We start from the raw sequence: 24093 nt of genomic DNA, 5'->3' as shown, positions 1-24093 counted from the left end.
TAAAATTGTTTTCGAAAATCTAATTTGTTCAAAATTCTTTTATGTAATAAACTTATTTAAATAAATTCGGACCTTCCCTTATCTGATCACCAGCATGGCTAAAGGTATTACTCCCAAAGGTATTGTGAGGTGACACGTCCAGGTATTCAAGCGATTTCCTGTTGGGCTTAAAAACTCTTATTACACAATTACATAAAGCAAGTTCATGCATCGTCTCACTTGTGAGAGTATTGATCAGTGTATACGGCCGATAACTTGTAACTTTCCATTTTGAAACTATCAGGTGTATAATATAGATCTCTGTCTTGCGTGCCGATAGTGATATACTAGTCATTACCAGAGACATCTCTGTCATTACTAAACTCATACGCTTGTTTATAAATAACATTTCTGGTGTAAAGAATACTATTTATGAAAATCTAAATAATTCCCAAAAAAGATTTGATAAAATAAAAATATATTTACAAATTTTTTTCCAAGGGTAAATTGGGGTAAATGTAAGTATATACTCGTTGTCAATAATGATGGACATTTTGAAACATACAAGAAATATTGATTTAACAAAAATGTACGCACTTGTCGATCATTGATTTATACGCCTTGATATATAAGAAAGAAACATCCAGAACCAATCTGATTTAAATACAGGTCGCGATATCTAACTTGCTTTGGTTCATCGAAGTTATGGACATAGTAAAATCACAGATTTATATTTCAATTAGATTGTTCTCGAACAGTTGAAGAAATTCATCATCATCACTATTGTTGGGTATAATCATGGAAGTAATATTTAATATTACTTCCATTGTATAATGTATAATAAGGTGAACATGGTTCTGAAAGTACCTTATGTCAATTTTCCTGTTCCGACATGCATGTAGTATATGCCACTGGACGTACACTAATGATCCCAAAAAGTCTATTTGAAGAAATAAAGAAACTTCACTTCGGATAGACTGATAGTAGTTGTACAAAAAATAAATTAACGAATACCGTATTAACGTCTGACCAGCAAGAGGGTTGATTAATTTGGGCAGGGACATAAACATTGTTAGATGTACTTAGGGTTCCCAGGTTGTTGTTTTTTGGGGGGAGGGGGCGTGTTGGAGGTCAAGTCTATCGAAAGTTACAAAATAAGAGTGTTTTATTTATGAATTTACAAGAAGAATTCTGTTCTTGGACGTACTTTTCTCTTTTTTTTTTTAGTTCGGTGATTTAAATTGAGAAAAAATCTAGTCAGAATTTAAATCGTTTCTGCAATCCCCCATCTAAGACTCCTCTAAAATCATGAATGGCCATGCGTCACAATCATCAGAATTTTCTTTGCATTGATACATTATGTATCCCATGACATTTCCGGGTATAACAGAGCTTCTTGTATATTACCTGTATGTGGTTAGGTGTCGCCCTATGAGGTCTTGCGTATACAGGTTCACATTTATAATGGTTTGTGATATAACAAGGTTTTATGACATTCACACTTCTGCATGTTCTGTATACCACATTATTATCTTATTTTCAAACTGAAAGAGGAAATGAATAATTTCCAGGTAAAATATTGAGTATCAAAGTATCAAATTAATTTCCAGATTTTTTTCTTTCTTGGTATTAAATAACAGAAATTTAAAGAATAGACTGCTTTTCCGCTTTAGGGGTATTCTTGCCAGTTAAAACAGACATATGATTATATGTGTATATATGTCTCTGGTATAGACATGGTTTATGAATGAATTATAAGTCTTGCAAAGGTACAAGATATAAAGCACATTGAAAATTGATTCCGCCTGTCTGTCTCCATTAAAAAAAAGGAAGGTTGACGATATATTGATTCTGTCATTTTTTTTTTTAAACATCGTTGGTCAAATAGCTTAAGTATTATACGTTGTGAGACTTATAATATTTTAATAAGGACATTCCTGATTAGGAATCCTTTTTTTTTTTATGTTTTTCACACCTGAAAAGAATATTTGTTCGTAATTATTTGATTCCATTCCAAGAATTTCCTGTCAAATTTTCAAACATCTTTTTTCAAATAGCTGAAGTATTTATACGTTGTGACAGAGACAGATTTAAAATATTTTGATGAGAACATTAATTCATGAATATGTAAAGAAAGATCGCTTTGGACGGACCAAATTATATAATTACAATTGGTAATTATCTATTTTAAATAATAAAGGTTACCGATTCTAATTTGAAATAGTACAATTTTTAGTTCATACACCCTTGTTTAGAAGGCCATTATTATTTATAAATCTATTAAATTAAATCAATTCAGTATTTCATGGTTACAAAAACAGTGACAGCGGTCATAATTCATTTTAAACTGAGCTTACGCAAAATATAGAAATATACCACGACTATCCAGTTATTGTGCAACCTTATTACTCCCCCAAAATAATTATATTTCTTTTTTATATTTTCTGAGTCTAAAACTATCACTCCCGTTTATCATTCATACAAAATGTTGTTCACACCTGGAACGGTGAACCGTGACGGCTAAGATTCACTGAGTGAAGATCAAAAGAAATTTTAATTACCCTGAGTTTAACCACGCATTCAACAGTCACTAAGTGTCACAGTACAATACACATTGTATTTACACAGTACTAGCTGGAAATGTTTGCTGGACTTAAGTAAAAGGTCAGAATACAAACATTCATTTTTAATACATTATCAATCATGTCAGTTATATATGTTTGTTCAAAATATTCGTAGGAAAAATATCATAAAAATGTTCTATTGTATGATTTACTTTTATTACTATAATCATATCAGAAATCCTTAAAACATAAATCCTACAATTTAATTTTACTGATCACTTTACTTTCTTAATTTTTAGTTGGTTAATAGCTACACCAAGAGTCGTCGATGCGCTTTAAATCGCGTTATTAGATGGTTAACGAACAAGACTTAAATGAGATTAATTCCACTCCCGGCATGCAAAAAGACTTAAACTACGTCACAGAAGTCAGGAAGTTTGAATAAATAGAATTAATAATTCCCAATTTTCTTCTTTATTAGTTTTCATATCCAAAAAAAACTTGGTGAATATGTTTTTTATGGTATTATGAACATAATAAGATGATAAGTAAAAAATCGCGAATTTTCCCTTTAATAGTCATTTTGAACATTTTTGGTTTTAAAAACATTAATTCCTCTTCAAAGTACATGGTACTCAAAATTAAAGCACAAATTTTAGAATTGATTTTGACCCGAAATTCAAATGTTCCATTTCTACAGAATATATATGATTCCAAATAGATAGAAAGTATGTTACATACATGTTGGAGACCTCCCAAAGAGCAACAACTCTTACATAATTAATATAGATTAAAAAGTTGGATGATTGGAAAAAAGGGGAATTGCAGTATTAAAACTGATAAAACTCCATATAAGATATAGTAAAATATATTTAAAGGGATACTTGTCTAATATTACAAACTGTCACTTGTCTTTATAGCACTCAGTTCTTACATGTAATGTGAAAGAACAATGTTCTTTTCTGGCAAACATTTTGTATGATAGTTAACTGAAACTATAAGTCAAACTTACTTTGGGAAAAGAGGAAGAAATCTGGCTTACCTTTGTTCAATATATCAACCATCCTGTCATTTAATTTAGCTTTTTTCATCACATTTATGTCCTTGGCCATAACATATCATTGCTTCGTGATATTTAGCACTATAATCTGATATACAGCTTCCAGGATTTATATTGAGGTCACACTTTACTGCATAGTAATTAATATATACTTAGTAAAAAAAGTTTACCCAACAAATATTTCTGATATCATATTTAATATAAAATCTAATTATACTTCTAAACATAATGATATATAAATTATTATAACAAAGAAAATAAACCAGAAGATCAAATTCCTAATTGACAAAAGAAATGTTAAAAATTTATGAAGTCAACTTTGTAAAGTTTAAGTTCAAAGTTTAAAAAAAATTAAAATATATGTTGCTGAACCTTTTGTACTCAGTATAGTCAATAGTTAAAACTAATTATAGGTTAGAATAGTAATCTGATCAAATAACTTATTAACAAATTGTATGGTAATTCTAAAGCTTTTAAAATACTATTAAATTGCTAGTATACAAGTTACAACCACATTATACATATGTCCAATACATATAGTCATCGTACTCAGAAGAGAAATGATTACAGAAATACTAGTTTTAAGTTGTACTCAGTACAAATTCAGGATACTCAAGATACTCGAGTATTAGGTTCTACTCATGATACTCAAGTTAAGGATATTAAATTGACCAGAAAGACAGTGAGTACATTATGAATACCAAGATCACTCAGTATTTTTCTGAAAGTTTTTATGGCATTTTAATCATGTTAATTGAGATATATAAGCTAGGCCGTATCAAGATATAAGCTAGGCCGTATCAAGATATAAGCTAGGCGGTATGATTGCCTCTAATTGTTTACATCCATGTCATTTGAACTTTGGTGGATAGTTGTCTCTTTCTCAATCACACCACATCTCCTTATTTAGGAATTATTATAGGAAAACAAACCTTGTTCTTAATCAGACAAATTTTCAAAAACTGTGTTGAATATTTGGGAGTATTTGTTGACCTGTTACAAGGTGCATGCTTTGTTTGTTTTATGGTATTGGGTTCGTTACTGGACATATCACTAGTATTGCTTTTTATTCACGTCTATCATATGGCATGATTTTTAGTGACTAAGCTTATCAAGGAATTTACTTACATTTTGTGAGCACTTCTTTTGATTGTGCTGTGGTCCTTGAATGAAAAAAAACAGGTACTCCTCCATGATAAATTCACTATCTGTTATAGGATAAGGGTGGAAAACCCATCAAGTCACATTTTACATTTAGCCATTTGTTAATGCATCAGCAATTACCTAACTTGTTATTGAGTGAAAGACATTACTGGGAGAGGGAAGCACAATAAGTAATTAATCAAAATCATCACAGAACTCGCTAACAATACAATGATTTGTGTATATATACTAATTAACTGGTCACATAAATAATACTACAGTTAGTACATATAGTGATGGTATATATAGAATGACCTCACTAACAATATTGTCTGTCTCTCGGTAAGTTATTTTTTCTATCTAATATGAAGGCTTCCTCTCGACTGTGGGTGAGACCTGCTTAATTATGTTTTATTGTGGGCATCTAGTTTTTGAACATTGTTACATTTTTTTATAGTCCAAAATTATCACTCCTTCTCAGATTCCCTAAGCTGATATTTGTTTTGTAAGACAGTTTGTCTTATAATGATATCATAGTCAGGATAATTCACAAATGTAGGCTACATTTAAGTTGATTTTTTTTAACATTAAATTTAAAGATTTCTTAAGTAAAAAAAGTCATTCACTCAAAGAAAAAATGAATGCATTTGATTTTAAAAGTGTGTATCATTTTTGTCGAGCCTTTGACTTTAGTCGAAAAAGCGAGACATAGCGATCCTACATTCCGTTGGCTTCGTCGGCGGCGGCGGCGGCGTCCACAAATATTCACTCTGTGGTTAAAGTTTTTGAAATTTTAATAACTTTCTTAAACTATCCTGGATTTCTACCAAACTTGGACAGAAGCTTGTTTATGATCATAAGATAGTATCCAGAAGTAAATTTTGTAAAAATAAAATTCCATTTTTTCCGTATTTTACTTATAAATGGACTTAGTTTTTCTGCCAGGAAATATTACATTCACTCTGTGGTTAAAGTTTTTAAAATTTTAATAACTTTCTTAAACTATCCTGAGTTTGTATCAAACTTGGACAGAAGCTTGTTTATGATTATAAGATAGTATCCAGAAGTAAATTTTGTAAACATAAATCTATTTTTTCCGTATTTTACTTTTAAATGGACTTAGATTTTCTGCCGGGAAACAACACATTCACTCTGTGGTTTAAGTTTTTAAAATTTTAATAACGTTCTTATACTATTTTGGATTTGTACCAAACTTGGACAGAAGCTTGTTTATGATCAAATGCTAGTATCTAGAAGGAAATTTTGTTTTCTTCCAGTTAACATTACATTCAGTTTGCAGTTAAAGTTTTTAAACATTTATTAGATTCATAAACTATCCTGGATTTTTACCAAACTTGGTCAGAAGCTTCTTACAATCAAAAGATAGTATCAAGAGGAATATTTTTATTGATTTACTTCCTCATTTTTGTTGAGCCTGCAATTTACAGAAAAAGTAGGCGAGACACTGGGTTCCGCGGAACCCTTACAAATTTTTATTGTAATATAAGGCAATCCTGAGTTGATCTCCTGACCTTGTTATCTGTGGGATATTCTACTTTCTAATGCATGTTATTGATATAAGTTTAAAGTGCATTTAAATGAAATATGAGACATACTTATATTTTCAAGTTAAATTTACAGCTTTATTTCCCAGTTCAGGCATTGTTTTTGATAAACAAAATTCTTTATAAGTCCATATATATTGCAAAAAGCATATACATGTATTGCTAAAAAAAAGGTGGGGGGGGGGGTGTGTCTTCTTCATTTGAACTCCTCTGATAGTTAGTTGTCTCATTGGCAGTCATTCCACATTTTTATGCCCCCTCCGCTACATTAAGTTTTACCCTTGTCCGTCCGTACGTCCCAAAGTTGGTTTCCGTTCTCTAACTTAAGTTTGCCTCAACCAAATTTTATGAAACTTATTCACAATGCTTATTACCACAAAACACAGATCAAGTTTGAATTTTGGTGGCGTACTTTAACCGATCTAGAGTTATGCCCCTTTACAAATGGAAAAATTGCTGAATTTTTCGTTTCCGTTCTCTGACTTTAGTTTGCCTTAACCAATTGTTATAAAACTTATACACAATGCTTACTACCACAAAATACAGATCAAAATTGAATTTTGGTGGTGTCACTTTTACTGTTCTAGAGTTATGCCCCTTTACAAATGGAAAAATTGCTGAATTTTTCTTTTACGTTCTCTTCCTTTAGTTTTCCTAAACCAAATAATATGAAACTTATACACAATGCTTATTTCTACAAAATACAGATCAAGTTTGAATTTTGGTGGTGTCACTTTAACCGTTCTAGAGTTATGCCCCTTCACAAATGGGAAATTGCTGAATTTTTCGTTTCCGTTCTCTTACTTAAGTAAGCCTTAACCAAATGTTATGAAACTTATACACAATGCTTATTACTGCAAAATACAGATAATTTTGAATTTTGGTGGTGTCACTTTTACATTTCTAGAGTTATGCCCCTTTACAAAGGGAAAAATTGCTGAATTTTTCATTTCTGTTCTCTAATATAAGTTTTCCTCAACCAAATGTTATGAAACTTATACACAATGCTTATTACCACAAAACACAGATCAAGTTTGAATTTTGGTGGCGTCACTTTAACCAATCATAGTTATGCCCCTTTACAAATGGAAAAATTGCTGAATTTTTCGTTTCCGTTCTCTAACTTTAGTTTGCCTTAACCAATTGTTATGAAACTTATACACAATGCTAACTACCACAAAATACAGCTCAAGTTTGAATTTTGGTGGTGTCACTTTTACTGTTCTAGAGTTTTGCCCCTTTACATATTAAAACATTGCTGAATTTTTCGTTTCTGTTCTCTACCTTTAGTTTGCCTCAACCAAATAATATGAAACTTATACACAATGCTTATTTCCACAAAATACAGATCAAGTTTGAATTTTGGTGGTGTCACTTTAACCGTTATAGAGTTATGCCCCTTCACAAATGGGAAAATTTTTCGTTTCCGTTCTTTTACTTAAGTTAGCCTCAATCAAATGTTATGAAACTTATGCACAATACTTATTACCACAAAACTCAGATCAAGTACAAATTTGGGTAGAGTCACTTCAATTTTTCTTCAGTTATGTCCCTTTATATGATATGCAAGCGGGGGCATCATCTGTGTCCCATAGACACATTCCCCATTTATTTTATATTATTTATATATAATTTAATTTGGATGTAACATGTCTTCTGATTGGTTGAAAGTGTTTTGTCTCTCAGCTCATAGACATAATTTTGTCATGTGACTGTGACGTCACCAAAGTTTTTTTCAAAATTTATACTCTTTAAAAATGAAATTTAGAATTAAATTATAAGGAATGACTGTAATATTTTTTCTGTCTATTTGAAATAACCTAAAAAATGTGGTGCACACTTTTAAATAACCCATTGTACAGTGTGCACCACATTTTTCATGTTATTTCTTCATAGACAGAAAAAAAATATTACAGTCATTCCTTAAATAAATTTTTATATTTACCAGACAAATAAGTTTAAACAGCAACATTACTATCTTTGAAGTTTTGTAGATTAACGTTCAGAATCTTAGGAATAATGTTCAATGAGATTTTACAGATTTAGTTTTAAAAATGTAGGACATAGTCACAGGACAAAAATGCACAGGAAAAAATGTTAAAGGACAAAATGTCACAGGACAAAAAGTCACAGACAAAATGTCACAGGACAAAAAGTCACCGACAAAATGTCATAGGACAAAAAGTCACATACAGGACAAAAAGTCACAGACAAAATGTCACAGGACAAAAAGTCACAGACAAAATGTCACAGGACAAAAAGTCACAATTCAGTTTTTAGATTATTTTTCTTTCAATAAGAAAACATTTTTTCATTTTTTGTTGAACTATAAAGCAAATTTGTAAACAAAATTTAGTCTAAAAAATTCAATAATTTTCAAATAATTGTTATGAAAAAAATTTGTTAAAGTGGCTTGGTACTTAAATGGCTTCATGATGTCAAGATGCATATCCTTTGCATGATTAAAATTTGATCAATCTTCATTTATCAAGGCTTATTAACAATTTCCTAAATTGTAAAATGAATATTATGTAATAAAAAAAAATAGTTTCAAGAACTTCCTCTTATATATTAAAACAATTATAAACAAATTAATTGTGACTTTCTGTCCTTTTAACTTTTTGAATAAATATTACATAGCAAATTTTACCCTTTATTTATCATTTACCATTTCAAACCCCTAAACTGGCTAGTCACCAAAAATGATCAAAGTACCTGTACTTAAGGGAAAGAACAAAGTGTACTAATAACTGACAGGTATGTGTGATGTGTACATGTTCCTATTTACATAATTGAAGGATAAGATCAGCCCATGCAATATATATTCCTGTGACATTCAATTTTATCATTACTCATACTTTGAAACTAATATTGGAGATTTAAAATGGTGTTTAGAAAGGTAATGATGATTTTACCTATTAATTTCAATAATGTGACATTTCAATATTATTCTCTTTAATTTAATGTGATCTTTTCAGAGCCTGCTTAATTATTTGTACATTATACAATTTTTATAATTCATTTATACTGATACAAACTTGAAACAAATAGCAAACCTTTTTTAGATGCACCTTTTAACATTTTGAAAATTTGTTAGATTAGTTTAGCATGTTTAGTATAATGTCAGCCCGATTTTGATATGTATATTGACGATCTTGTTCAATCCTGTCTTCTGTAGGGTACCAGTTTTCATGGATTTCCTAGGTATATATATATCAATGTATATATATGAACCCCAAATTTATGTGTTCAGCGAAGTACAAATTTCCCATGTGATAATGTATGTAGAATTTAGCAAAACCACAAAATCATGTGTCATAAAAAATTTTTTTTCTCCAAATCTATGAAAATTGATACCAAAGATAATAAATAAATACACAGTATTCAAATGTCCCTTTCAAATTTTCTTTCTTCTAGTTGGACTCTTCTGTCACAGCTTTTGCCTTTATTAATCTGTCAACATCATATAGACTGTCACAGCTTTTGCCTTTATTAATCTGTCAACATCATATAGACTGTCACAGCTTTTGCCTTTATTAATCTGTCTGAGCATCATAAACTTATCAAGATATATGTGACTAAATTTTGTTTTTTGATTTAAAAAAAACTTTTCTTTGCTGAGATAGAAAAAAGTACGATTCACATCAACACAAATTGCCAGGTTTATGTATTATATTAAAAAAATGTCTTGTTATATGGCTGTATCAGCTGAAGAAACTTAACCAAGATGCAAGGTGAATTACAAGCAGATAATTTCATAATTATATTTGTATTGTATTATTACTAAAAAGAGAAAATCTTTTAAGGATATTATATTTATAAAGAGATTATCCTTGTTATGAAAAAAACTCATCTGAAACCATTGGCTACAACCATTTCCATGGTGTCTAACTAGTTATTATGTCAAATAAAGATGGTGAATGTTACTATAAATAGAACAGAGTTACAAACTGGTATTACTAGTGTTTTAAAGCGCTTTTTTTCTGTAATTTGACTGTACATTTTAAGCCACTTCCATAGTTTTTAGTTTTCACAGTTGCAATTTTTATTATTTTCAGTTTCTAATTACCTTCTTTTGACCTAGTTATAACAATGTTACATAAGAGTTGATACCTTAAGACAGACAACTCTTAAAAATTTAAGAAATGTGAGATAACAAATAGGAAATCTATAACATTTTATTTGCATGTACTGTGCTGGGGTTTCATTTTCAGAAAAAAATATGTTTTTAATTTACCATGATCCACAGCATGCATTGGCAGCATATTATAATTTATATATTTAATATAAAGTTGAGGATTTCAAGGATTTGTTGTTAACTATGATCCTGAGGATGTATTATGAGATTCAGGATTTGTTGTTTGATATGAGCTAGAGAATATGTTATGATATTAAGGATATGATTATTGTTTACAGATGCCATTGGACACAGTAAGCTAGCACTCTAGGTCTTTTAATGATATGCTTCTCACACTGTCACTGATATTGCATTTTTGTTTTATTTAAACATATATCTTTCATGCCAAAATAGTAATAGTATATATATATACTTTCACTCTTGATTCAAGTATTTTATTTATATTTTCTACCTTTTTCAACTATTTATAAAACTGTGGCTTCAGACATGTATACTGTGGATTCATTATTTATGGATTTCGTGGATAAAGGGGAACCTCAGATATAAAGTTCCTTCAAAAAAATAGTTTTATAGAATTTTATGTAGAATTTAAAAAAAAAAGGTGAAATGAAATATCCACCAAAATACGATTTTTCTTCCTTGCATGAAAATAGGTACCCACTAATATATATGAATCACAGTCTGCACTGTTAGACCACTAGTCCGATGCCACAGACTAGTAAAATTTATTCGGACAATTTACTATGTGCAAAACTTTGTTTAGACACATAAGAAAAATGTCGGAATATTGGTTTTCAGACTGGTAGTTGGAAAAGAATTTGATGCAGACTGTATGAATCCACAGTAGTTAATTGTATAGATCTACAAAATTAACAATTCTGTAAATAAATGCTTTTTGAATATACATGTATAAAGTAAAGTACCAAAAAATAAGCAAGGAAAAATGAACATCTATGCGATATCAGAAAAACTATTTACTCAGGTACATTGACATTAAGGCATGATTTTAATAAAATAGGAACCTGGTGTAGGGCGCCTTTGAAGAAATCTTCTTAGAAGCATCATTATGATTATACCTCATTCCAGAGGAGAGAAGCATCATTATGATTATACCTCATTCCAGAGGTGGGGCTATACTGGTTAACCTCTGTCTGTCCATAAAATAGTCTGTCTCATTCTTCCCAGCAACTAAACATCATGGCTTATTGATATACTGTAAATTCAGAAATCATTGCGAGGTTTTGATTAATGCAAATATAGCAACCAGGTTAGTATCGCAAAAATAAGAACTCACATTCTAATATCTTATACACTTTTCCATTCTCAATTTTATCAGGGGCCTCAGTGGCCGAGTGGTCTAAGTAGTCCAAATTTTATCAAGAGAAAAGTAGTCCATCTACTGTATCACTAGCCAGTCAACACTGAGGTTGGGAGTTCAAATCCCGCACAGGGCAGGTGCACTCGATCTTAATTGACCAGGATTGTCAGTTTTCCTACCAAAGGTCGGTAGTTCCCAGGGCACTCCGGCTTCCTCCATAAATAAAAACTGATCGCCATGAAATAGTACACAATAGTGTTGAAAGTGGTGTTAAAACATCAATCAATCAATCAATCAATTTTATCTATGCAGATTTTCAAGAAATTGCAATAATCAATCTTGCATTTTTGTCCATTCTTCAAAAATCGCAATAATAAATGAACGCAATAATTCCTGAATTTACAGTAACTTGAGTAAGACACCAAGCTTCAACAGGTTATTTTTAATACCATGTGACTTTGGAAGTTCTAATTCTTCATTGCTGAAAACTTGTATCTTTAAAAATGTATCATATCATGCACATATATATGAAAGTTATGTAAGATTTTTCTAAGCAACTACAAGTTGTACAGTTTTTATATACAGGGTATAATTACTGAGCAATAAATAGGTTTTAGTTGTTTTTCTTGACTGCCATTTTGGAGGGGTAAATGGTTGAATTTTATATTTGATCAACCAATTGAAACATGCTGTACGATCAAATCTGATAAAAGATACTTACTAGATTGTAGTGATGAATCGAGATAGATTAAAAGAAATTAGAATTATTCAGAAAACAACTTTTTCTTTAACATGTTTAGTCTAGTGGTCAGTTTAATAAGTGGTTTTGGTTGTTTTGATAAGGAATTTGTGCATATGGACCTCCAACATGTCAACAAAAGGGAAGTAACTCTTGCTCAAATTGTGTCATTGGAAACCTATCTGTAGCTCACATTACATCTTGTTTACTATCTTGAGAATCTGCTGAAGTCTGTTACTCCATCATGAGTCGAATGAAAGTTTAGGTAAAAATAACTGAGCATAATGCATTCCCCCAATTCAAAATATTTGACCGTAAACTGACCTTGACTTTATTGTAATAGTCTATTTAAAAGTTATCTTTGTTTATAATTTATCTACTAAATCTTAATTGAAATACTTAAATGAGTTGATGGATCAAATTTCATGCTAAAAATAGCTGTGTGTTTTATTTATGACCTTTAATAAAAACAGGATATAGTTGGTCAATCGAGGTGCGAAGGTAACACAGCTATTTATTTTTAAGTTATATTAATGGTTCATAGATAAAGCAACAAGTTAAACCAGCATGATTTCTAAAAAATTTAAAAGATGATACATACTAAGATGTATAGTGATTCAGTGTAACCTCTTTTGAGAGTCCTCTTTTCTGAGATCTATAGTAATTCAGTGTAACCTCTTTTGAGAGTCCTCTTTCCTTAGAAACTTTAGCTTACTTAAAACTAAATAGCACATAAACCTACAAAATTAATATGGAATAAACATCGTTTTTGAAAAACCTCTTCTTTTTGGTTTTTATTTATAATCCTGGAACAGATTCACAGCAAAATTTTGCAATTGATTGGTGTTTCAATCTAGCTTTGCATATTTCAATGTGAGGAAAAAGATATGTTTCTATTCTGGATTTAACAACCTTTGAAGTGGGAGAATCTTCTAATACATAGTTCTGCATTCATAATATATTTGAGTCATTGTCCTAATGTTAAGAAATACTAGAATGCCTCAACAATACCTTCTCTTCTAGTCTTGATTATCATGATTATATGAATGACAATAGTATAACATGTACGTATTATCTAAACATTTTTAAAATTCTTTATCTAAAATATTTCATGTTTGCGTTTATTGACAGTTACTGTTACTGACTTCTATTTTGATATTCTTGTGCTAATTTAGACTCTAAATGCAGTTCATGTTTATAAACATGCTATCCTATAACTATTATGGTACAATTATTCTCGTTTGAATTGGCAGTGAATTACTTCTAAGGTTTGTCTTCTTCTTTTTTGGGGAAATGGGTAGGGGGAGTTCTAAGTTAGTCACAGTAACCTATTTTGTCTATTTAGGTTGCTCACTTAAATTTGTCAATATAAAGAATCTGTCAACAACTGTCAAACAAGTGGGAGGTTTAGGTAGCTATAAAACCAGGTTTAACCCACCATTTTCTTAGGAAAATGCCTGTACCAAGGCAGGAATATGATAGTTGTTTTCTATTTGTTCCATTAATTGATAAGTTCTAACTTTGATTTTTGTCAGTTTTCATAGACTTCACCCATTTTGAATTTATACTTTTTTCAATCTAATAAATGCTCAAATGTTTAGAAAATTCTAAAGATCAGCTTTAAAAGTAAAATAGTCCTTAAAATAAAAGTATGCTATAGTGCACCAAAAATGTGTTTCAGTCTATAAATATTAAGGATAGTAAACCTTCTTGAATCTGAAAGGCTGCTATACCAAGAGCAGTTTGTTTGTTAAACTGACAAATTATCAGGATTTTAGATATAAAAAACCACCTTCTTGCTCTTTTATATGTGATTATATCGCATCAGAAATGTTTTCACATTTAGTTTTAAAAAGATAAGGAAAGATATATCCCTTAAAAATCAAAGTAATGTGGCCAGTGTATCCGAAAATCAAAAGCTAATCAGAAATTGGTCAAATATTTCAAAATGGTCCCAATATATGTTTTCAGAGACAGAGTATCTTCAGTAAGTAGTTGGGAGATAAATCAACTTTGAAACAATTGTACTTGAGAATTTTGTTACAGGTTAGCTGACATAATTACTGTGAAACAATGGTTGGAATTTTAGGATGCTTTTAGCTTATTGTAAATAGTTATTTAGACTCAGATGAGATTTTCATCCTAATGAGAAAAATTGGTGAAGGGGCGCAACAACATTAGTCATTTATTTAGTTGTGTATGATGTAATTTCATCAATATAGAATGTGATAATTTCCTTATTGTAAATGTTATAAACTTTATATTTCTTTAACATACTTAAAACTTTTTTTTTACTGCAAATGAATAAATAATGACTTTTATTGATTTATTATATAATGCAATAGAAATTCATTTTACTAATGTCATTCATTTTGATCAGTTAAGTAATATATTTGTGGCTGTTCTTTATTTCTAGTTTGATTTGGACACTATGGAACAGGAAGGGGCCTATTATAGGCAGTCACAGCAGCTACAGGCAGCCTATGCTAGATCACACTTAGAGCACATGTGTAAGCTGGACATTGACTCTGAGCCACATGAGGTCAGAATGAGTGGCATCATTTGTACCATAGGTAAGCAAACTGTGAGAGGAACTTGTGCTTTACTATTATAACCTGGATATGACCATCATGAATGTATAGATTATCTTGTTTTCTGCACACTGGTGTTGTAAAATATCAGCTGCTAGCCACGAGTGAATCTTTTTGGTGAGTGAGTGCAGCCAACCAACAAAATAGTTTCACATTGTGTTGAGCAGCTGATATTTTACAATATCTATAAATAGAAAATCTGCTAATCTGTTTATCATACTATTTCTAGTCTTTTACCCTTTACCCTTGATTCTAATCATGCTAATGCAAGTCAGATTGATAAGTTCTGCTCTCAGATTGCTGATAACTTATTCTCACAATTTATGAAGTTCTGGTAGTTCTGCTCATGTCTCAAAGCCATGCTGTGAGAATTTAAGTAGCAAGTGAAATTGACACAAGGAAGTATAATTATGTATAATATCCTTCAAACTTAAATGAAAGTTCACAGGTATTATCATATATCTTTGATAAGATCTGCTTTCAGGAAACTCAGAACTTCTTCTGGAGCCAGTTTGGAAGATTTTAAGTATTATAGTGCCTCATAATATGTCAGATGGCCCACAGTTATTTGGTAGTGCATTTCTTTTTTTTGGTATTTTTTCATTTTATCTGAAAGAACTCCAAGCATTGAGATACATAGATATAGATATAATATATAATAAAAGTATTAATATTAACTTTTTCTATAGCAGTCTAAAGCTTAAATATATGATAATTATCTACTTGATCATACTCATCTTATCACTCTGGTATAAACTACATGAATATGTAGGAAAAGTTAATGATGGCTTTGACCTCCTCTTCTTACCACATGCCACATCTCTATCAATAATATGACTTCGAACATGAAAGGCACCAGAGGTGGTCATTAACATATAAGGGTTGGACAGGACATGTTTGATAGAGTTACAAAGTTAATAACAACCATAGTCAAGGGGAGACAATTCAAATACAATATAACAAAAACAAGTATATCTATATATAACAATATCAATAAACATCATAGATAGCAATGCAATGATGCACACAAACCATTGTCCAAATTGTGATGTGCATCAACATCTTATTAATTCTACATAAATTATTATGATTGCCTTAAAAAAAACTGTAATTAACTTCATTTTACCTGAGGGACATTTTTACAATTATGTAGGACAACTATAGGATTTAGATTTGAGATAGCATCTGGGTTATATGGCTATCTTAATATACCAATCTAAGGAGGTTTGGTTTTAACATCAATAAGACATTAACTGGACAATGGTCAATGCAAATAAAATAAAAAAAGATCAAGAGGTCAGCAAAAGGTGTAAACATAATCTTAAATCATATGACAAGTTGTAACCAATGAGCATGGCATTGACCTCAAGTATTCAGCAGCTTGTTTCACAAAATTATGAACTATTTTTTTTTCTTCTTTGTTAGCATTTAACCAAAACTGATTATTTAAGGGCTGTTCTAGATTTAACTTTGGTTTCCATCAATTAAGATAGTGTTTTTATGCCCACCTAGGGGCATTATGTTTTTCGATCTCTGCGTCCATCCATTCGTCCGTCTGTCCGTTTGTCCCGCTTCTAATTAAAGTTTTTGGTCTAGGTAGTTTTTGATGAAGTTGAAGTCCAATCAACTTGAAACTTAGTACACATGTTCTCTATAATATGATCTTTCTAATTTTAAAGCCAAATTAGAGTTTTGACCCCAATTTCACGGTCCACTGAACATAGAAAATGATAGTGCGAGTGGGGCATCCGTGTACTAAGGACACATTCTTGTTTTTGTGTGAAAATAGTCATTGTAATCAAAAGGTTGTTTTGTGATCTACAGGTCCAGCTTGTGTAGCAGTTCCCACTCTACAGAAGATGATGATCGAGGGAATGAATATAGCTCGTCTCAACTTTTCACATGGAACATATGAGGTAGGTTACCTTTTGAAGTGGATTCTTTCCTTTAAATTTACAGCCTCTTTCACTGCACAAGATAGACATCTGCTTTATACTAAAATAGTGATAAGGACTAAATACATGTTGTTTTAGATGAAAGAACTTCACATGGTCATGAAAATATATAAAATATAAATATGTGGTATGAGTACGATTGCCAGTTAGACTACTATCCCTGAAAAACCAAATGATAAAGAGCAACAATGAGCAAAACAAATACACTACACCCGGCGATAATTTCAGTTTCTCAACCAATAATGTACTGATTTAAGAGTTATAAGAAAATATGTAATAAAAATATATGAACAACATAGAACTACACGGTACAACTTTGAAACCGTAATGTATAATGATTGTTTTTTGTTTCAGTATCATGGTCAGACAATTAAGAACATCAGAGAGGCTGTTAGTAAGTTCAGTCATCCCAGACCAGTAGCCATCGCCCTGGATACCAAAGGTCCAGAAATCAGAACAGGATTACTAAAAGGGGTAAAGTATTGTAATCAGTTTGTTTAGAAACCTCTGTTCAGTTCTTAGTTATATATGGAGATTTTGAAAATAGAGCATAAAGATCTCTTTTGATCTCACCTGGCATTTATGTTCAACTATTGTGTGCCATTTTCTGTTGATTTTTCACCTTTCGTTGATTTTCTTTCAAGAAATCTTATTGATAAATAACGTTGATTTTTCTTTCAAGAAATCTTATTGATAAATAACGTTGATTTTCTTTCAAGAAATCTTAATGATAAATAACGTTGATTTTTTTTCAAGAAATCTTAATGATAAATAAAGTTGATTTTCTTTCAAGAAATCTTAATGATAAATAAAGTTGATTTTCTTTCAAGAAATCTTAATGATAAATAAAGTTGATTTTCTTTCAAGAAATCCTAATGGTAAATAAAGGATTTTTTTCATTTACAGGGAGCCAGTGCTGAGGTTTCCTTGAAGACAGGGAACCAGATTAAATTGACAACAGATGAAAAGTATTATGAAGAATGTAGCGTAGATCTTCTGTATGTTGATTACAAAAATATAACCAAAGTTATGGAGGTCGGAGGTCGGATCTTCATAGATGATGGTCTTATATCTGTTGTGGTTAAAGAGAAAGGTAGGTAGTGGTTTTTAGGGATCTTCTCAATAGTGATGTGATTTCATTTAATATCTTTATACTCCCACTTGATTATTGGAAGGGGGTTATACAGATGTACCTCTTTTCATCACTATGTCAATCAGCAATCCATCTGTCCCATGAAATTTTGTCATATTTTTATGCCCCCACTGTAGTGGAGGGGGCATTAATTTTTATACGCCCGTTTACGGGATGTATTATGGTATACCGTTGTACGTCCGTCTGTCCGTCCGTCTGTCCGTCCGTCCGTCGTCAACATGTCGGACATTAACTCAAAAATGCTTTAACCAATTTGCTTAAAACTTTGGTGAATTGTTTATATCTATTGACGTGAGCTCCCTTTCGTTTTTTATAAATTTTAGATATTACGTTTCCGAGTTATGGGGTTTTATTCATTGAAAAAAGGGGGATTTTCCAGTTTTCGGACAATAACTCAAGAATGCTTTCACCAACTTGCAAGAAATTTTGGTTAATTGTTTATATCTATTGACATGAGCTCCGTTTCGTTTTTTTTATAAATTTTAGATATTACGTTTCCGAGTTATGGGGTTTTATTCATTAAAAAAAGGGGGATTTTCCAGTTTTCGGACTATAACTCAAGAATACTTTCACCAACTTGCAAGAAATTTTGGTTAATTGTTTATATCTATTGACATGAGCTCCCTTAGGATTTTTATAAATTTTAGATTTTACGTTTCCGAGTTATGGGGTTTTATTCATAAAAAAAAGGGGGATTTTCCAGTTTTCGGACAATAACTCAAAAATGCTTTCAGCAGTTCTCATGAAACTTTGATGAATTGTTGATATCTATTGATGTAAGCTCCCTTCAGAAATTTATAAATTTTAGATTTTACATTTCCAAATTATGGGGTTTATTCATTAAAAAAGGGGGGATTTTCCAGTTTTCAGACAAAAACTCAAAAATGCTTTCAGCAATTCGTATGAAACTTTGGTGAACTGTTTATATCTATTGATGTAAGCTCCCTTTAGAATTTTATAATTTTTTTTGTTTTTAGTCTGACAACAGATTTACTAAGTATTGGGCAACAGCACAGTGTATTGCACAACAGCAAGAAATCTTTAATTGAATATAAATTCAATTCATATAACCAACTTCAAGTTCATTTATTCAGAAACCTATAATAGATGTATGTCAAATATTTAATTACAATCCAAATTCAGACCTGTCAATGCCTGTATCAAGCTTGAATATTGTGTCCATTTTTGCCCCAACTGTTCAGGGTTAGACCTCTGCGGGCGTATCCAGCTGCGCTCAGCGAAGCAGTTTATTACCCTTGTCCGTCTGTACAAACTTCCAAATGTCCCGAAATTGGTTTCTGTTCTCTAACTTCAATTTGCCTCAACCAAATGTTATGAAACTTATACACAAGTTTGAATTTTGGTGGCATCACTTTAACCGTTCTAGAGTTATGCCCCTTTACAAATGGAAAAATTGCAAAATTTTTTGTTTCTGTTCTCTAACTTCAGTTTGCCTCAACCAAATGTTATGAAACTTATACACAATGCTTATTACCACAAAACACAGATCAAGTTTGAATTTCGGTGGCATCACTTTTACCGTTCTAAAGTTATGCCCCTTTATAAATGGAAAAATTGCTGAATTTTTCGTTTTCGTTCTCTTACTTTAGTTTGCCTCAACCAAATTTTTATGAAAGGTATACACAATGCTTATTACCACAAAACTCAGATCAAGTACAAAGGACAAGGTATGATAATGGCTGTTCTAGCCCCCCCTTTTCCAGTTAAAACTTTGAAGTTGAAACCAATCCCTCCTGTGGAATGAACTATAGTATCTGCTCGTCCACGTAGCACCTTACTTAATTGTTTTATGTGCTCAAATCTGTGCAAACATAGACCTTGAAAAGGATGTGAACGACGAAAAGTGTAAAAAATCTACAATTTAGTGATGTTTGTAGATGAAATTTGACATCAGCGCCAACGTAGACCATCCTGAAATTTTCAACCATCAACTCTACACTTGTGTATCTTTCATTTAATAAAATATCACGGTGGTCTACTTTGGCGCTGATGTCTAAAATTTAAAAAATAATCCGATTGTTTACAATTTTGACAAGTCCATATAATACATCAAACGAAACGGCACTGGTTACGAGATTATTCCCGGGTCCACAATTAATCAGAATATCACGTACGAATAGCTTTTAGGTCGTATCCAGTCATCAAGACATGTCACTCTCTTAAAGATAATATGTTGTATGTGTAATTAAACCCAGGCAAAAAAGTCTACCACGGTGCAGACATAATACAGAGTGGTGTCCCTTGAAAAATGGTGAATTAATTTCCATTCATTATTATTTTCAAATATTCAATTAAAGTGAAAAAAATGAATTTTATAATAAGGTCTGCATAATTTAAACTCTTTTTGTAATTCTGAAGTAAATTGTTCATTTCCTCAAATATATTTTGCACTTGAAAGTTTTCTATTTTACCATTTACAGAAAAATAGATTTTGACCTATAATGGTTTACTTTTATAAATTGTGACTTGGATGGAGAGTTGTCTCATAGGCACTCATACCACATCTTCTTATATTTATTATATACTTTCATTTCGTCTACATCGCTTACTCTATTGTTTGACCGACCGTATGAGGGCTATATAGCTAGTCAAGGTCGTTAAACACTGCCATCATCATCACTCTATTATTGCCGAGCGTGCAAGACCCTCAGGCAGTCAAGGTCATAAAAAACTCCCCTTGTCATCTTTTCAATAGACAAAATTGTTGTGCAATGTGCAGATAAAAACAAAATAATGTGATAAAAAACATTATTCCATGTAAAAAGTGCAGTTGACACTGAAAGCAAGTTCATGAAACTTCTTAACCTCTACTATGTTTTATATATTGACACCCTATTTATATATATCTACATTTTCTTTATATATGTAAGCACTCATTTGACAAGTTGTATTCATAAAATAAAAGTAGCATTTCATTCTCTTAGCTCCTGTTTGGATTTTCAAATAAAACACTACAAAAAAAGGCTTAGTTTCAACATATTTTACTTGCATAAATACAAATTGGATAAGACCCATGGCAAACAGATTTATAAAGTCCCTGCTAAGTATGCGTGAAGAAATATGTGTATTTAGTTTTGCCATTTCAAACATTTATAGCTATTTTGTCTAAAGTTCTATCTAAGTGACAATCATTTCATGCCAAACCTATACCTTATCCCGGAGTGCACTGGTTCCTAGAAGTATGGTAGTACAAAACAAATTACTCCTGACCTGATCAGTGTACAGGTAAACTATGCCCTCTTATTTCAATTTCATATTTTATACCCTCCTTGACAAAATGTGGAGCAGGCATATTAATTTAGACCTATCCGTCCATCCATCCATCCGGTTGTCTTTTTGTCTGTCTGGATATAGATACATGATATGTCTGGCTATCTCCTCCTACAGTTTTTGAGCTACAGCTTTAATATTTTGTAGGATGTTTCTACACATAATAGAGGTGTGCATGTCCATAGGATTTTGATTTATTTTTTCAAATATTCTTTAAATGCCAGGTATTTGGACTTGGTCATTTTTTTATACTAGCTGCATAAAGAGATCATGTTGTTTTTTTTCGGCTATCTCCTACTGTTTTTGAGCTACAGCTTTAATATTTAATAGGTTAAACAGGGCGCATCGTCCATATCTAGTTTGTTTTTTATTTTTATTATTCAAAGGAAAATTTCAACAAAGTTTCAACTGGCCCAAATAAGTGGTTTTATATCTGTAAAAGCAAAGACTTGTCATCTCTGAGTTGGAAATATGTGTGTGGGTAAGGCTTTATGATACCTTGTGAAGTAGCTCTCAAATGTTCTGATTCGAACGTTTGGTAAGTACACAGCACACTTAAATTTTTTTTCCTTGTGCTTATATGCATGATATATTTCTGATTGCAGTCATCGTCATAAATATGGGCAACTGGTGCAACTATTTGCACTTTCATAATAACAACAAATAATGTTGAATTATATCATTTTCTATAATTAGATTTTAATATTTTAGTCCTCTAAGAAGTTGCACTGATGACACTTTTGAATTTCTTCACTGGTTTTCGATGTCTTTGATCGGTTAATCTATATTTTTCTCAAGAAACCACTTAACGGCTTTGTATAAATCAGGACTTTGCATAGTTGTGGTTAAAAGTGTGTCCTGTTACTGTGTCCATTTTCACAAATACTAATTAGAGCCTCAACATTAACGTTTTAATGAAGTATGTGTACCTTTCTAATCAAATTCAAATATTTTTGGGTTTCATAAAATATTTCTTACCAAGTACATATGTATATGTTTCCATATAAACATTAGCGTCACATTTTGGATAAAATAAGGAGATGTGGTATGATTGCAAGGGATACTATTCATTGGTGATCAATGCGTTAATTTCAGAAAATCTATCGTAGAAACAATGAATTCTCAGAGAAAGTTGAAAATGTTCATAAAGGTCTTCTTCGTCTACGCATCTTCTTGAGTGTTTTTTATGTCTTGCACCCTGACCTCAACGAGAACTTTGAACTTTGCGTTCAGTATTAATTTATTTAAAATATTGCTTTAAGTGTTAAAAAGTTCACAGTGTAGGATATTTAAACTGACAAACAATGGCATTGCACAAGCAACGCATATTTGTCATAAATACTTAAACCGTATTAATCAGATACAGAATTTTCAATAGTATTTTTAACCGCTTTTTGTGTTTTTGTCGAGCCTTCGACTTTAGTCGAAAAAGCGAGACATAGCGATCCTACATTCCGTCGGCGTCGTTGGCGTCGTTGTCGTCGGCGTCGTCCACAAATATTCACTCTGTGGTTAAAGTTTTTGAAATTTTAATAACTTTCTTAAACTATCCTGGATTTCTACCAAACTTGGACAGAAGCTTGTTTATGATCATAAGATAGTATCCAGAAGTAAATTTTGTAAAAATAAAATTCCATTTTTTCCGTATTTTACTTATAAATGGACTTAGTTTTTCTGCCGGTAAATATTACATTCACTCTGTGGTTAAAGTTTTTAAAATTTTAATAACTTTCTTAAACTATCCTGGGTTTGTACCAAGCTTGGACAGAAGCTTGTTTATGATCATAAGATAGTATCTAGAAGTAAATTTTGTAAAAAAATAAATCCATTTTTTCCTTATTTTACTTTTAAATGGACTTAGATTTTCTGCCAGGAAACAACATATTCACTCTGTGGTTAAAGTTTTTAAAATTTTAATAACTTTCTTATACTATTTTGGATTTGTACCAAACTTGGACAGAAGCTTGTTTATGATCAAATGCTAGTATCTAGAAGGAAATTTTGTTTTCTTCCAGTTAACATTACATTCAGTCTGCAGTTAAAGTTTTTAAACATTTATTAGATTCATAAACTATCCTGGAATTTTACCAAACTTGGACAGAAGCTTCTTACAATCAAAAGATAGTATCAAGAGGAATATTTTTATTGATTTACTTCCTCATTTTTGTTGAGCCTGTGATTAACAGAAAAAGTAGGCGAGACACTGGGTTCCGCGGAACCCTTACGAATTTTTTTAATGTAATCATCATGTATATGTACTGCTAATGCTATATATATTCATTAATTCTACTATTATTTATGAATATAAGTGTCACTATAAAGTTTTGTTTTTTATTTTACCTAACTTGTTAATGATTATTTGACAATCTGATTTGCATTTATGCATTTTTGTGGAATAATCTGACCAATTCCTTGGTAGCTCTCTTTGATTTAATCCTGTTTTTAGTCCTCTACCAACGAAGTCAAAGGGGACTTTAGGTTTGCACTCCTTCCGTCTGTCTGTCTGTCTGTCCATCTGTCAGTCCGGCAAATAGTTTTCCAGACTTTTGTTCTTCGTGCTTGAAGATATTGATTTGATACTTGGTTTATTGATTTAT

The 24093-nt window shown here is 31.2% G+C and overlaps 1 protein-coding gene across 23 annotated transcripts in view; it reads left to right on the top strand.

Moving 5' to 3' along the window:
- Positions 1 to 24093, top strand: part of LOC127731718 (pyruvate kinase PKM-like) — a 53454-nt gene that overhangs the window by 12645 nt on the left and 16716 nt on the right. For 9 of the 23 annotated variants that reach the window (XM_052240533.1, XM_052240552.1, XM_052240550.1 and 6 more), the window contains exons 1-5: positions 4112 to 4285; positions 14923 to 15079; positions 16922 to 17013; positions 17407 to 17526; positions 17959 to 18145. In XM_052240533.1, coding sequence (XP_052096493.1) covers positions 4127 to 4285; positions 14923 to 15079; positions 16922 to 17013; positions 17407 to 17526; positions 17959 to 18145 — 715 coding nt within the window. In that variant the 5' untranslated portion in view covers positions 4112 to 4126. Of the gene's footprint in view, positions 1 to 2259; positions 2644 to 4107; positions 4286 to 10727; positions 10743 to 11815; positions 13775 to 14922; positions 15080 to 16921; positions 17014 to 17406; positions 17527 to 17958; positions 18146 to 24093 lie in introns of those variants that run through there. The other 14 variants (XM_052240544.1, XM_052240549.1, XM_052240545.1 and 11 more) reach the window with 7 other exon arrangements.

The sequence above is a fragment of the Mytilus californianus genome, unplaced genomic scaffold (genome assembly GCF_021869535.1).
Source record: "Mytilus californianus isolate M0D057914Y unplaced genomic scaffold, xbMytCali1.0.p SCAF_20, whole genome shotgun sequence".
NCBI lineage: Eukaryota > Metazoa > Mollusca > Bivalvia > Mytilida > Mytilidae > Mytilus > Mytilus californianus.
The sequence above is the reverse complement of the archived record's forward strand: the minus strand, read 5'-3'. Positions and strand labels throughout refer to the sequence as shown.